We start from the raw sequence: 14889 nt of genomic DNA, 5'->3' as shown, positions 1-14889 counted from the left end.
TATGCGCATCATGCCTCTCGGTTCCAAGACTTTCTCATACCTACTAGAGTAATGTAAATGTTAATGCTACGCATTTCTGGATTGATCTCGTTGTCAAAATACCATCAAAGCAGGTACATACTTCCGTTGCCTCTCCACTGGTCTCGCGTCCCGAAAAACGAGCTGCAAAGATAGTCTGGGTCACACGCAAAAGAAAGTACTCTGAGTACGATGGTCCACACATTCCCAATGACTACGCAACAAAGAAGGCGAAAGCGAGTGCCAAAACCAGTCAGTCTACAAAGAGCCCTGAAAAGACGCATGTACCGTATCCAACACCCTCTTTACTAGGCCTGCCAGGCGAACTGCGCAACCTCATCTACACATTCGCACTGACTGCTCCTTCCAAGCAACTATCACCACTACCCACATCTCGGTGGCGAGGGCTGCGCCAACCCCCAAATAAACACAGCACCTACCCCCCCGCTGTCAACCAACTCAAACACGTAAATCGCCAACTCTACACAGAAGCAGCTGACTTGGAACTCCGCTACAACACCGTCCAAGCCAAATATGCCTCGGATCTCGATCTGCTCCTCGCAGGCTGTACCCCGAAACAACGCGACTGGATCAACTTCTCACTACACTACAAAAAACTGGAGGATGCCATACCTATCTTGCAAAAACGCTGGATCAGCCCGATAAAATGGGACGACCTCGTCTACATAGCACGTTTCTGCCGGAAACACCCACACATCCGTGTCGCTATCACTTTCGCCGACTTCAAGTATCCCGCCAGCTCAAAGGAGAATCGTGATCCGCTGGAGTACTTTCTCACAACCGCCATGTACATTTCCATGGTGTATAGGCGGATAGATCTTACGCATCTGCTACCCAGGGCGATGGCGGACAGGCCCATGTATGGCATCACAGTGAGCGATGTTATACTAGATAATGGGGAGAATTTTGGGAAGACGTGGCCGGTGCCGAAAGAGGCTGTGGATGAGTTTGAGGCGGAGAATATGCGGTTTTTTCCGAGGTGGAAGGGTAGGAGAGAGGATGTGGTGGATAAAATTGCCAAGGGGTGGGCGAAGGCGCATCGAAGGGAAGGCGGGGCTGGGGAGGATTGGAGAGAAATTTGCGAGGCGGAAGTCAGACGGTGGTTTGAGGAGGGCATCTAAGAGGGCGATGCTTCTCGTTGATACCGCAATGTGAGTCACATGCACCAGACTGTGCTTGAAGGTGGAATGTGTTCGTTATAGTTTTCACAAGATATACAAAGATGTCTTCTACGCACTGGCCTCCGCAGTGCTCTGCCTTCCGGCTATACTTCCGCCCTTCCAGCTGCCCTTAGGGTCAATCTTATCCTGCACCCTACTTTGCTCGCCCTCTTTGCCCCAGCCACCGCCACCAGGTGTGTGGATGATGATGCGTTCACCAGGCCGCATGGCTGCCGTGTTCTTAGCACCCATGTTGATGTATCTGTACTCCACATCTTCCTTCCTGATATCGGCATCCTTCTTCAGCAGCGTTTCAACTGCATAGGAAGTGGTAGGCGCATGCGCATCCTCCACAGACTCCGCTGGACGCTTGGAGTCGGAATTTTGATCGATGGCTTTCTTGTCAACCTTCTTCACCCAGATGTTCAGACCGCATGCGGCATCTCCTCCTCCTTCCATACCATACGGATGGTAAACTCTTCGTTCGCTGAGGATACTGACTTGGACGGGGATGCGGAACTCGATGTCGCGGATTACGCCCTCACCACCGATGTGCATGCCCTTACCTGCACTATCTTCCCTGAGTGAGAACTCGCGGAGAAGAACGGGGTATCTTCGCTCGAAGACCTCGGAGTCGGTAATTCGGGTGTTGGTCATGTGCGTATGAACACCGTTGGTGCCGTTCCAGGTCGAGCCTGCACCAGATCCTCCTGCAATTGTTTCGTAATATCCAAAACCCTTCGTGTCTTTGCGTTCGCCGCTCTTTTCGCCTTCTCCGTATGTTGTACCGCCAAATCCAAAGGTAAGATTATTGCAATCTCCCTGACTTGCAGCACAAGCACGGAACGCTTTGAGGACGACATCTGTCACGCGCTGACTTGTGAGCACGTTGCCACCCACAACAGCGGCATTGTCAGACGGCGAGAGGAACGACTTCTTGGGGATGAGAACGTGAATAGGCTTGAGACAGCCTTGGTTCAATGGGATGTCCTCGCTGATCAGACAGCGAAGACAGTATATGATGGCTGAGTAGGTAACGGCTTCTGGCGCATTGATGTTTCCGTACACTTCAGGCCCGGTACCAGAGAAGTCGAAGACAGCTTCACCCTTCTCGGGATCAATAGAGACCTTCAGTCGTATTGGACTACCGTCATCCATGAAGTCCTCTGCGCTAAGATCTTGGCCCTCGAATCGCTTGTATACGTCCTTTAGCAGCGCGCGAACGGACTGCTCCGCATTGGCTTGTATGCTTGTCATGTAGAACTTGACGACTCGCTCGCCATAGTCCGACATTAGTGTGTTGATTAGGTTAATACCCTTTTGGTTAGCGGCGACCTGGGCCTTCAGATCATTGATGTTGTCACTGAGACATCTCGTACCCGAGCAGCCAGGATATTGGCCTGGTTCATCAAAGAGTAGCTCGGTGATGCGCTTCTCGTTGAAGTGTCCTTCTGACACCAGCTTCTCGGATTTTATGGCCGCACCTTCCTGGTAAAGTTCCTTTGACGCAGGGGGCATGGAGCCAGGAAGTATTCCGCCTATATCGGCATGATGCGCGCGGGAAGCGACGTAGAAGATGATGTTGTCGCCACTGAACGCGGGTGTGATCACAGTGATGTCTGGCAAATGGGTACCGCCGAACATGGGGTGATTAGAGACAAGGACGTCGCCTTTCTTGAGCTTTCCCTTCCAAATGGCGGCTTGTTTGCGGACACAGGTTGACATACTTCCGAGATGCACCGGTAAGTGGGGAGCTACACGAGTGTTAGCTGATTCAGTTTACTCCAGCGATCAACTTACCATTAGCGACTAGTCCGCCATCCGCATCGAACAGTGCGCAGGAATAGTCCAATCGTTCTTTGACGTTCGTTGACACACTGGTTTTCTGCAACGCGCGGCCCATTTGCTCAGCAATAGCCATGAACCGATGAGCAAAAATACTGAGCAATATCGGGTCGACTTCTTTCGTGTTAACCTGCTTATCTTGGTCTTCCGTCTCACCAATGTTGATCACCACATGAGTATGGATGACAAGCGCAGTGGCACCAGGCGTCACGACGATGGTCTGCGTGCCATCTGCGATGATTGCTGGACCCTTCAATCGATCGCCCACTTCCAAGTCTTCGAGCTTGTAGACGGACGTATCTTGCCGGCCGCCTTCGAAGAAGACCTTTCGGGTATCGTAGCGCTTTGTGCCTCCGCGCTTTGTGCCTCCTGAGAGGTCCTTTGGTTCGATCTCCTTGAGTTGCTGATCTACACTCTTCTCGAGACCTTCAAAAGTCTTGCCAATGCCGCGAGCTCGTACGTCATCGACAATGATGTCGCGATCGGGTAGAGTAAAGCCGAACTCCTGGTCATGTTGCTTGACGAAAGCCTTGCCAAAAGCCCATTCATCGCCGTCGTACTCTTGCTCTGCCTCCTCCTTCGTCGGCTTGATGATCATAAGTGCCGACTCTGTTCCGCGATACCTCAGGTTGAGATACTCTTCGAATTGGACATGCTCTTCGTCAAAGCCCTGGTCTCTAAGCGTAGCTGTTGATTTGCCCTTGAGGTCTGCCATCTTGTTCTGCAAGTACTCTCTCACATCCTTCTCGTCCGACCATACTGTAGACTCTGGCTCTTGTCTTTCATCGACGACATCAGCGAGAGCCATGCCATATGCTGATAGCACTGATGAGTAGCGATGAATCAGGATTTGCGAGATGCCAAGTGCTTCGGCGATGGCGACGGCGTGCTGGCCACCCGCACCACCAAAAGTGGCGAGCCTGTGCTTACTTGTATCGTGTCCACGGGCTTCTGTTAGACTTCGAATCGGCCGGGTCATGGTCTCATTAGCGATCTTGATAAATCCGTTTGCGATATCGTCCAGCGACATCTCCTTCTCCTTATTACCACCTGCGACCTCTTTGTTGATCTGCTCGGCCAGTTCCTTGAACAGTTTCTCGCTCGCTTGCGCATCGAGGCCTTCGTCTTCATTCTTGCCGAAAATCTTCGGAAAGAAGTCGGGTAATAAGCGGCCAAGGAACAAGTTTGCGTCTGTGATGGTAAGTGGGCCACCCTTGCGGTAGCATGCTGGCCCAGGGTGTGCGCTTGCCGACTCGGGGCCTACGACGAACAGTCCGTTCCTCCAGAATAGACGCGAACCACCACCTGCTGCGACAGTGTTGATGTCGAGCTGTGGAGACTGTATGGTAACGCCAGCTGTGGTGGTCTCGAAGACGTGGTCGTAGCGTCCGGCGCCGTATCTGCTCACGTCTGTACTGGTGCCGCCCATGTCGAAGCCGATGACGGGAATCTTGGTTTCGGGGTCGTATGACGTGAGCGCATAGCCAACCACTCCTCCAGCAGGACCAGATAGGATGGCTTTCAGGCCAGAGAAGATGTCGACGTCTACCAGGCCTCCGTCCGACTGCATGAACTCGCAGCGAGCGCCCTTGGAGCCCTCTTCGCGCTTCACACTCTTGGAGCCAAGACCACCTTCGAAACCCTTGGAGAAGCCATCGATGTATTTCCGGATTGCGGGGGTGAGGTATGCGTCTGCGCAGGCCGAGGTAGCGCGCGGGACCAGTTTGATCATGGGCATAAGCTCGTGGCTCAAGCTGACGTGTTCAAAGCCTATGTCCCTCGCGATCTTGCCCACCAAGGCCTCGTGGTTGGGGTATGTGTATCCATGCATCAAGCAGACGGCGATGCTCTTCAGTCCACTATCGTAGACTTCCTGCAGTTGCTTCCTTATCGCCTCCTCCTGCGGTCGTTGTAGTATGCGCACAGTCTCGCCCGATAAGCCCTTGACCAGTTCTGCGCTGTCTCCGGCCTCTTCTATGCTCTTTGCCTGTGTCTGGTTTCTCTCCGGATCTTCCGCGTAGTCTTCCAGGGTGACGCGCTCATCGATCTCGACGACCTTCTTGTACAGCACCTCGGGCTTCCGGATATCCAGCGCGAAGATGTTCGGCCTGCTCTGATTACCAATCTCGAGACAGTCCTTGAAGCCCTTTGTGACCACCATGGCGATGTCCTCGCCCTTCCTCTCTAACAGCGCGTTGGTGGCGACGGTGGTGCCCATGCGTATGCTCTCGATCTTGGACGTGTCGAGCGGCTGTCCACGGGGGATCTCGGTGCCGGTGAACTTGGAGAGGAGGCGGCGGATGCCTTCGAGCGGCGCGTCATCGTAGTTGGAGGGGTCGACGGAGAGGAGCTTGATGAGAATGTCGTCTTCCATCTTGCCCGTGCCGGGGTTACCTACGCAGTCCGTGAAGGTACCGCCGCGCTGCCTTGTCAGCTACAGTTGTACGCACGATAGTGAGACATACATCAATCGCAATGCGGATTCCCCGCCCACTGATCTTGGGAGTGGCCATGTTGACGATAAATGGTGAAGCTCAGGGGCGCAAAGGCATCAACAGGCACGGAACGAATCTTCGAAATGGACAAAAGATGATGCTAGGTCCTGCATGGCCCGATGCCGGCCACGCGCGACTGCACCACCCATGAAACTCGAGAGTGGGGTAGCTCAATCGCTGCTGCCCCTCGACGTTTTGTCATCATTCGATTATTGATCCGTTGCAGGGCGCCATTGCTATCTCCGCGGCTTTCGCTGCATTGGGACTAGTGACCGTCTCCATGAGCTAGGCCGGATATGTGCACAAGGCCCCCAGATAACCCCACCTTACCTTCGCCCAGCTGGCGCAGGCAAACACCTACAAGCCAGCTTCACTGATTTCTATCAGTTACAATAGCATTGATACCCGAGGAGCGTTTGGAAATTCGACATGTGGACGCTGGCGCACGTTCAGTTTGCCTGCATCCGAGCAATCGCTCATACCTCGCTCTATGTCCGGACCTCACCCTGGCTAGCGCCCGCAACTCAACCCGATTTTATCAAGAACTACCCTTGTCGACCGAGTCTTTATGGCTGCCGTACATTCATACCAAAAGACTCTCAAGGCAAACAGACTCCGCTGCCCCTCGTCATCAGAGCTCACGGTGGTGGCTTCATCGTCAACTATCCCGCAGCCGACGATGTTCTGGCGCGACATCTTGCTGATCATGCAAACTGTATCGTAGTCAGCATAGATTATGGCAAATCGCCCCAAAACAAGTTCCCCACTGCCTACGAGGATGTCATCGCTCAAACGCTCGCCGTGATTGATGATCCAGAATTGCCTATCGACAAGTCAAAAGTCGTCCTCTGCGGCAGTTCAGCTGGAGGTAATCTTACCCTTGGCGCGGCCCAAGACTCGCGGCTACTGTCCAAAATTCTGGGTGTCGTATCCATCTACCCTGCCGTTGACTTCGACTCCGATAGCGATACAAAGATGGCAACTCGGCCAGATCCTCAAGTCCCTGACTTCATCGGAAAGAGCTTCGATGACATCATGAATTTGTACCTGGATGAAGCCCAGAAGCCCTCCATGCAGGATGTGCGTTTGAGTCCAATGTATTTCGCTACAAGAGAAAGGTTGCCGCCGGCGCTTCTACTCATCGGAGCTGAGCATGACATGTTCTGCCGCGAGGTCGAAGTCATGGCTGAGAAGCTTGCGGGCGGCAGGGCTAAGATTCCGAACAAGGAAGGCTGGTCGGCGCTGGGGGTGCAATACTATAAAGTATTTGGCCAGCCACATGCATTCGAAGGCTTTCCCGCTAAGGATCCCGAAGCGGAGAAAGCGAGAATAGCTGCAAAAGATGCCATGTTTGACACCATCTCAGAGTGGCTGAAGACTACCTTTTCTAAAGTTGACAGCTACTAGCGAGACCTTGCTCGATGTTAGCGCTTGGGTTTTTCTTGACGTCTCTGTTCACAGTACGCGATTGAGATCGTTGTAAGCAAATAGTGAAGCAAATGACAATAGTGCTCTTGACGACGTTCATAAACGGAATGCTTGTCGACGCGCGGCATACATAGGATACAGCGAGGTATTCATTTGCTATTCTCGTCTTGTTTTCTCCCCTGTTGGCTTTTACTACTTTCTGTGTCGTAACAGACTTTATGTTCGTTAGCAAATGTTGATGCTCTCTGGAGAAACTGGGCTTGTTACATTACTTCCGATAGTAAACGGTACCTTGTCGAAAGAGTCGGTGAAGCGTGCGTCCAGGTTGATGCTGTTTCAGTACCTGGGCGTCGCGCCGTAGACTTGCATTGGGCGTACGCTCACGTCATGTCCTTGACGTATCAACGACACGGACTAGCACGGTGTTTGTACAGAATCAGATCGACATCTTTATCGGACCGTCCAAACCTGAAGAATCCCATGTCGCGTACAACAACAAAACAAGGACTGAAGATACTCTCGGCAGGCGCCGGGTAGCTGACACCAACATGCTTTCGGCTGCGGGAAGGCAATGCAGTCAGCTTACAAAGGGGTCGGTGATGACAGGCAGCCGGGAATGGACAAACCCCTGACAATCTCAGGTCATATATGTACTGCGCAGGTACCTAAGTATATTCATGCGTAGCCGTTGAGAATATCGACAAAAGATCACACAACGTGCCATTGGGAGTGCGACGCGTTGGAGCGGCTTAAGCAGACTTGACTTCCAAGGATCGCCGCCATGTTCACTTGATGCATGTGAAACCGCAACCTGGAGGCTTCCTTGCAAACCTCATACGACTCCATCGAGGCGTCTCGTGGCCGCCATGCTTATATTAAGGTTGCGGTCCTCGCCGGCTTCATCTCCCGCATGTCAGCTAAAGCCAATCCAGCTAGCGGCATGACATCACTGCACATGGCGCATCCACTTTGCTGGCGCGGCTCGCAACACATCGTGAAACCAGCGGTCAGAGCACTGCGCCCATGCCCATTCCGATATTTGCGCGACATTTGGTGCAATCAGCTGCCGCTATTTCCCATGCCCGGCTGATCTAAGGTCGGGCGCCGTTTGGGGGCTCGACTCGCGTGTGTTACAGGACGGGCGGAGGACAGAGTGCGTCATTGGCAATGCGGAGGGGGTTGCGCTTTATTCTCCGCGCTTTTCTTTTCCTACTTCACTTTGTTGCATTACCGATTTCTGATAAGGCGGCTACTTCACGAGGCTAGAAAGAGTTGGGATCGTATTCTGTCAAGCACGCACGTGTCGTCTTTCCAACGTGCAACCTTAACACGCCATCTCCTCGGCCCTTTCCGCGGTTCGATACTGAAGCGGCGTACGAGCCTACTTGCTCACACCACCAACGCGACAATGAATTACGCATCATGGATCGAAGAGGAGAAACTCAAGGTATGCCCACTTAGTGCTTACTATTGATCGCAAATCTAACACGTGCGGCTCAGAAAACCTTCATCGTGGCCACGTTGGCGTCCACGCTTGTCGGCACGTTCACGGCGTCTATGGGGCTATGGGAGCGCGTCTCAGACAAGCGCCAACAGCACCGACAAAAACAGCGCGACACGAAACAAGATGGCGAGATCAAGGAGCTGAAGAAGCAGTTCGAAGAGGCGCAGAAGAGAGCCGATGGTAGACAACAGGAGATTGACCGGCTAAAGAACGGTGGAGGGCGCGACGACGTAGGAAACAATTTTGAGAGGGATGGTATGATGGTTCAGAGGATGTATGACCAAGGCTATGGCAGGATGGGCAGCCGGTTCGCCCAGGGTGATGGTAAGTTGATTGCTCTGGAGAACTGGGACAAGACTGACCCCACGCACAGCCATTGTCGAGAACAAACTACAAGCGCACATCATCTCCCTCCAACAAACCGTTATAAACGTCCTCCAAGATGCCCTATACAACGACCGCCAATTGACTCGCGCCGACATGTCCAAACTCATCGCCGCCTCAAACCAAGCCAGGGAAGGCTCCATGATCGCTCTACAAGAAGCGCAACAACGATTAGGAGGCTCGCAAGTCGGCGCACCACCCCCACCCCGCCCTGCATCGCCTCCGCGCTCCCTCGTCCCTTCGCAGCGCGCGCCTAGTGCTATTATGCCCATGGATGGCCCCGAGCAACTCTTCTGCCGCTACGCACTCGATCTACAATACATGCCCGGAAACCCCTTGGCAGCTTCCTTTGCCCCTGGAGGTAGCTGCGCATGTCCTGCATGCGGCGTGCGCCTCGACGTAACCAGCGAAGACTTCTGGATGATAGGCAAACGAACACCCGTCACCATCTGGGACAAGACAACTGGCTATGAGCACGACATCATGGACACGCGCGAGTTCCGTCTTGCCCAGCGCTTCGTCATCAAATGCCATACTCCAAATGGCGAGTACGCGTGCACAATTTGCAGCAAGGGCAGAGATGTCGACGCGATTTGCCGGACAGTAGACAGCCTTGTCAAACACGTGGGAACATACCACGATGTCGGCGAACTGGAACAAGAAATCGATCTGCGCGAGGTCAAGGTCGAAACGAAGAGGTTGAGTCTCCCTGCGCCACACGTACCCAGTCCGCCGAGGAGTGTTCTCAGGGAAGAGATGATCTATCGGTGAGCACTTGGCAATCACCATGATGAATCCTGTATCTTTGGGGGTTATTTGTTTATGTTACAGCAAGGCGTTGGGTCGCAAGTATACCTTTCTTGGGGGCGGTGGGCTGCATGCATGCATATTGCAATTTCCTCTTCTCATGATGTATGAGTAAACGATGTAACGGCAGCAATTTATACCATCAACAGTATACTTCTCAACGTGAAACATGAGTTCAGTCCAAGCTTTCATATCAATCAGCTATCAAAAATGCTAACCTGAGCCCTCCCGTGGTACGCTTGGAGTAGGGAACCAGTCTGAATCGACATGTCCGAAGTCGATACTAGATATGCACCAATCCTAGGACCCAGCCTCGCACTGTCACCAAAATTCTCAAGTCCAGTCTCGCACTAGACGTCGATCAGAAAGCTTGTGCGAACGTCGACTGCAACAAGGACGAGGCTCTGTGTTGGGTGAAGCCGTCTGATCCGAGCTGAGGTAGTGGTCTGTGCACGTGGGGACAGGAGTGGATACGTCATCAGGGTGCTGCAGCTATGGGGTGTAAGGTGTCCACAAGGAGCACTACACTGCAACCTCAACAACGACTCTTGGTTTCGTTGAATCTTTATCAGATGCTTGCGATGTTCTTGCGGTCTTTATTGCTACATTGCACCAATACATTGAGCCACTCTCAGTTGATCCATCGCTCCCCCGGGTAGCTGCCTCAGCCTAACTGCGTCGCAACATGCGCCCATTACACACCTAGTGCACGTAGCACATCAAGAACAACTACATCGATCCGACCCGGACTTCATTGCTGGCGTGGTGCCTACGCCAGATCTATGAGTCCAAGCAAGGAGCGGTCTGGAGTTCATAAGGCGTGCCTAGGCAGGGCGTGCGACTGGACTGTCATGAGCCCCTATTTACACTGCAGTAACTAGCCTCGCGATCTCAATGCCGAGTGCCAGCAATGTCATCTTCCCGTGTGTAGCAAGTGGTAAGGCAGGGATACCTGACTTCAGGAGCTCGCTGTTGGTGGTGACACACGTCGTCGCAGCATCGATGCCCGCCGGACGCCCCTATACCGCGACTGAAGTATGGGTTGCAAACAATTTCCTTCCCTCCGTAACACCAGCAAATCCTTCCGAACAGTAGAAGAGCGTCAGCATGATCGTTCTCGGTTGACAAGTCATGTAGGTTACACGCACGATGTTCGCCGGTCCTCCGCCGCCGCCGGCCCCACACGACCGCAAGAAATTTTCTTTGCTACCACAACCACCAATCCCAAACTTGAGCAATTTGTAGCCTGGTTTGCTATAGCCTGAACGTTACCATCAGACAGCATTATCCGAGTATACAGGCGTTTCAATCTCGACTTCTTCCATCAAACAACAGCATCGCCCGGCTAGCTCAATCGGTAGAGCGTGAGACTCTTAGCTTTCACGTCCTAATCAGACTCGATTGGTTATCTCAAGGTTGTGGGTTCGACCCCCACGTCGGGCTTCCTTGTCTTTTGCGCTCTTAGGGACATGTCGTCGTCGTCGCCCAGGAGTTGGGGTGTTGATCTTTTGGCGAACCTTTTTTGCCAAGCACTTCCGCGAGCGCTGACTACGACGCCCTATATCGCTAAGTCAACGTCTATAGGCTCTTTTCATACCTTCTATCGTCTCCTATTATGTCTATTGCTAACTGTTAGGTGTGGCATAATGGTTATTCTGTGTACTCAGGGTTACACGGCGCATTTTCACATCTTGTAGGTTTACAGCTGACGAACACGCTACTGTGACTAGACGCTGTCACATCGACGAACGCTATGCACGTCAGAGCAGCTGTCCTCTCCATTGTGATCGTGCGCGACATTCCCATGATGCCTTTGAAAGTACAATGTCGCAGACTTTAGATTAGAACAACACATGCATCTGTCAGAATGTCTAGCATGAGGATAGTAACCGCTGATATACACATTGTACTTGAGTGTAGGCCTGGGAGCTGAAGTTCTTCTTTCGGTCTTTACATAGGCCGGTATCGGATGCATTGTTGACTTCAAATTGTCTGGTGCAAAACCGCCCGGCAAGATTTGCCATGCTTGTAAGACGCATCAGCAGAGCCCTCATCAACGCATGTCATGATTACAAAACGGTCTTCCTCCAGTGAGTACCCGCGCCACCTTTCCCCGCCTGTAGCGCCAGGCTCGTCGGCCCCATGATAAAAGGGCCGAACCTTCCATGATGCATATAGTACTACATGGATCTTACATCCTCCACGCGTAGCTGTGCAACTGACCATATCCGCTGCAGGCGCTGCCAAGCTTGGTGTCACAACAAATTAGTAGCGACGAGCGCACTCTTCGTGCTTTGGAGCAATGTCAATATGACGTCCAGGTTGTGTCGTGCGATAGGTGTTGAACTCCCTGAAATACCACATTTCCGCTTCATGAACTGACACTAGCCATCCAACGGGCGTGCCGTACCGCAGAAGCCTTGGCAGCTCCACAGCGGTGCCATTTCCGAAGAACCGCGTACCAGAGTAAGCGGGGCACGCAATGTGTTACCACCTCTCACCGATCTAGTCTGAGACTGAGCACAAGGATTCGTCGGGGTATGGCCTGATGAACAAGACCAAGAATTGCAGAATTACTCTCTCGCGCGTGATGCGCTGTGCCAATACATCCCGGATGAACTGCAGGTTATTCATTTAAGTTACGCAAGGAGTCCAGCAGTCTGCTATCCGTGTAAGCTTGCCCTCATTGTCATCTCTTCCCCAGCTACACCTGCAGTGTAATCAACATCATAGCGGCTTCATCCTCCACATCCGCCAGCGCTGCTGTGGCTCAGGTTATATATCAACATGGGCTCCATCGAAGATATCCAAAAACTGTCCCTCAACGGCAGTGCTAACGGCACCAATGGCACGCACATCAACCAGCTCGACGCCCTGATAGTTGGCGCAGGTTTCTGCGGTGTATACCAGCTGAAGATACTCCGCGACGCAGGCTATAACGTCAAGCTCGTGGAGCACGGATCCGATTACGGTGGTGTATGGTACTGGAATCGGTACCCAGGCGTTCGTGTCGACAGCTCCATTCCCCACTACGAATTCTCCGACCCAACGCTTTGGAAGGATTGGACATGGAAGCAGAGGTTCCCAGCAGGCTCGGAGCTTCGCGCTTATTTTGCTCACGTGGAGAAGGTGTGGGATCTGCGGAAGGATACCAAGTTTGATACATTCGTTTCATCTGCGACATGGAGTGATGACGAAGCGAGGTGGACAGTGAAAACAAAGGCAGGCGAGATGTACAAGGTGAAGTTTCTTTTGTTGAACACTGGCTTCGCGGCGAAGCGACACATTCCCGACTGGAAAGGCATCGACTCTTTCAAAGGTCGGATCACATTGCCGTCGCAGTGAAACTCACTAACCTTGGATCAGGCACCTTCCTCCATCCCTCGTTTTGGCCTCATGAAGAACCTGATCTCCGCGGCAAGAAGGTGGCTGTTATTGGAACTGGCGCTACCGGCATTCAAATAGCGCAGGAGCTGAGCAAGACTGCCAGCCAGCTCACAGTCTTCCAACGGACACTGAACATGTCAATGCCAATGCGTCAAGTCGACTACGACCTTCCGCAACAAGCCATCGCCAAGCTTGAGTATCCGGACTTCTTCGCAGCGTTGAAAACACGCTTCTCGGGCTTCTCGTTTGAGTTCATCCCCCGCTCTACATTCGACGATACGCCAGAACAAAGAATGAAGGTTTACGAAGACTTGTGGAGTGAAGGCGATTTCAAATTCTGGCTTGCGGCTTATCAAGACATGCTTTTTAGCAAAGAAGCCAACCGCGAAGCATACAACTTTTGGCGAGACAAGACGCGGGCGAAGATCAATGACAACAGAGTCGCTGATACACTCGCTCCCATTGAGCAACCCTATTCCTTCGGTTGCAAACGTATCGCGCTGGAGAATGGGTACTTTGAAATGTACAATAAGTCCAACGTCTCTCTTGTTGGCATCAGCGAAAAGGGTACGCCAATCCAAGAGATTACCGAGAAAGGCATCAAGACCACAGAGAAAGAACACGAGTTCGACTACATCATCAGCGCGACCGGTTACGATGCCCTTACCGGTGGTCTGAAACAGATCGATATCCGCGGTCCGTCAGGCGAGAGCTTGAGCGAGCATTGGAAGGACGGCGTAAAGACGTATCTCGGAATGGCTGTCGCAGGCTTCCCGAACATGTTTTTCACATATGGGCCCCAAGCGCCGACTGCGCTGTGCAATGGTCCCACGTGCGCTGAGCTGCAAGGCGGCTGGATCTTGCAAATGATGAACCATATGAAGGAGAAGTCGCTTCGTAGGATCGTAGCCCAGAAGGAGAGCGAAGATCAGTGGAAAGAGCTCATCTGGAAGCTTGCTAATGCTTCGCTGTTGCCCAGTGTAGATTCTGTGAGTCGCAACGAGCCGATGAATCAAGAATTGTGGTATACTAACGCTGCGATAGTGGTACATGGGAAGTAATATTCCTGGGAAGCCTAGAGAGCCATTGATGTACATTGGAGGCGTGCCGACTTATTACAAGACCATCAACGAGACGGCGGAGAACGGGTATACTGGATTTGATCTGTCGTGAGGTGGCATAATAAGCGATGAAGATGCGAAACTCTTCATGCTCCCTCCCGGGAATGGATGGGTGCATGGCCGCGGGTATTCCTAATTTCTTTACAGTCCGGTTAACGGGGAATCAATTAAGAGTGGCTGTTGAGCGAAAACCCGGGAGTAGTGCGGTATCCGGAGGTTTACAGAAGGTGTTAAGATTTTCCTTATTTGCGGAGTGCTTGATTTCCGAGGTCAGGGGCCCGAACGAAACGCGCTAGCTGCTAGCGCGCTATTATCACACCCACGATCATCAGACTATGCCATCCGTCATTCCATACCTTTGGTCAATGGCATTCAGATTTTTTTGACCATGGGTCTTGAACGAGCACTGTTCATGAGGGCTATCGCAGTGTATTGAGAGTAAGCACACATTCCGGGCGAGTGCGTATGACGCGACTTCTTCGCACAGGCGCTTTTGTAATTGCTAACCCTCGGTCGGAGAAGACGGCATCATCGTCACGAAGCGCGGAAGCTTCCGCCATGCCGCAATCGAGGCTACTATCTTCATACATCCGCTCTCCGGACTTGCGACTCTAACAATGCATTCTCGTCGCAATAACAGTGGCTGCACAAATTTTTGTTCATCAAAACTCCATGAACAGGACGAGGCAGCCTAACTCCTAGATGGCTTTGCGGTCACA

The 14889-nt window shown here is 52.6% G+C and overlaps 5 protein-coding genes and 1 non-coding gene across 6 annotated transcripts; 5 read left to right on the top strand and 1 right to left on the bottom strand.

Annotated features, from left to right (window-relative positions):
- Positions 1-10: 10 nt before the first annotated feature.
- Positions 11-1160, top strand: J4E90_003360 (uncharacterized protein; the record flags this gene model as incomplete). The annotated part of the gene is made up of 2 exons (XM_051432930.1): positions 11-48; positions 194-1160. The coding sequence occupies 2 exons, from the start codon at positions 11-13 to the stop codon at positions 1158-1160; spliced, it is 1005 nt and encodes a 334-aa protein (XP_051292828.1).
- A 108-nt stretch (positions 1161-1268) lies between these two features.
- Positions 1269-5557, bottom strand: J4E90_003359 (uncharacterized protein; the record flags this gene model as incomplete). The annotated part of the gene is made up of 3 exons (XM_051432929.1): positions 1269-2953; positions 3000-5466; positions 5510-5557. The coding sequence occupies 3 exons, from the start codon at positions 5555-5557 to the stop codon at positions 1269-1271; spliced, it is 4200 nt and encodes a 1399-aa protein (XP_051292827.1).
- A 411-nt stretch (positions 5558-5968) lies between these two features.
- On the top strand, positions 5969-6946 carry J4E90_003358 (uncharacterized protein; the record flags this gene model as incomplete). The annotated part of the gene is made up of 1 exon (XM_051432928.1): positions 5969-6946. One exon carries the CDS (start codon positions 5969-5971, stop codon positions 6944-6946), a length of 978 nt encoding a protein of 325 aa, XP_051292826.1.
- Positions 6947-8375: 1429 nt separating this feature from the next.
- J4E90_003357 (uncharacterized protein) lies at positions 8376-9626 on the top strand (the record flags this gene model as incomplete). Its single annotated transcript, XM_051432927.1, has 3 exons — positions 8376-8414; positions 8468-8795; positions 8845-9626. 3 exons carry the CDS (start codon positions 8376-8378, stop codon positions 9624-9626), a joined length of 1149 nt encoding a protein of 382 aa, XP_051292825.1.
- A 1375-nt stretch (positions 9627-11001) lies between these two features.
- Positions 11002-11105, top strand: J4E90_003356. The gene has a single exon. It is a non-coding gene; the product is annotated as a tRNA-Lys (tRNA).
- A 1344-nt stretch (positions 11106-12449) lies between these two features.
- Positions 12450-14110, top strand: J4E90_003355 (uncharacterized protein; the record flags this gene model as incomplete). Its single annotated transcript, XM_051432926.1, has 2 exons — positions 12450-12981; positions 13029-14110. 2 exons carry the CDS (start codon positions 12450-12452, stop codon positions 14108-14110), a joined length of 1614 nt encoding a protein of 537 aa, XP_051292824.1.
- Between the last annotated feature and the right edge of the window lie 779 nt (positions 14111-14889).

The sequence above is a fragment of the Alternaria incomplexa genome, assembly GCF_024043165.1.
Source record: "Alternaria incomplexa strain BMP 0042 chromosome Unknown scaffold_4, whole genome shotgun sequence".
Taxonomy (NCBI): Eukaryota; Fungi; Ascomycota; class Dothideomycetes; order Pleosporales; family Pleosporaceae; genus Alternaria; species Alternaria incomplexa.
This window is presented reverse-complemented; position numbering and strand designations above follow the sequence as displayed.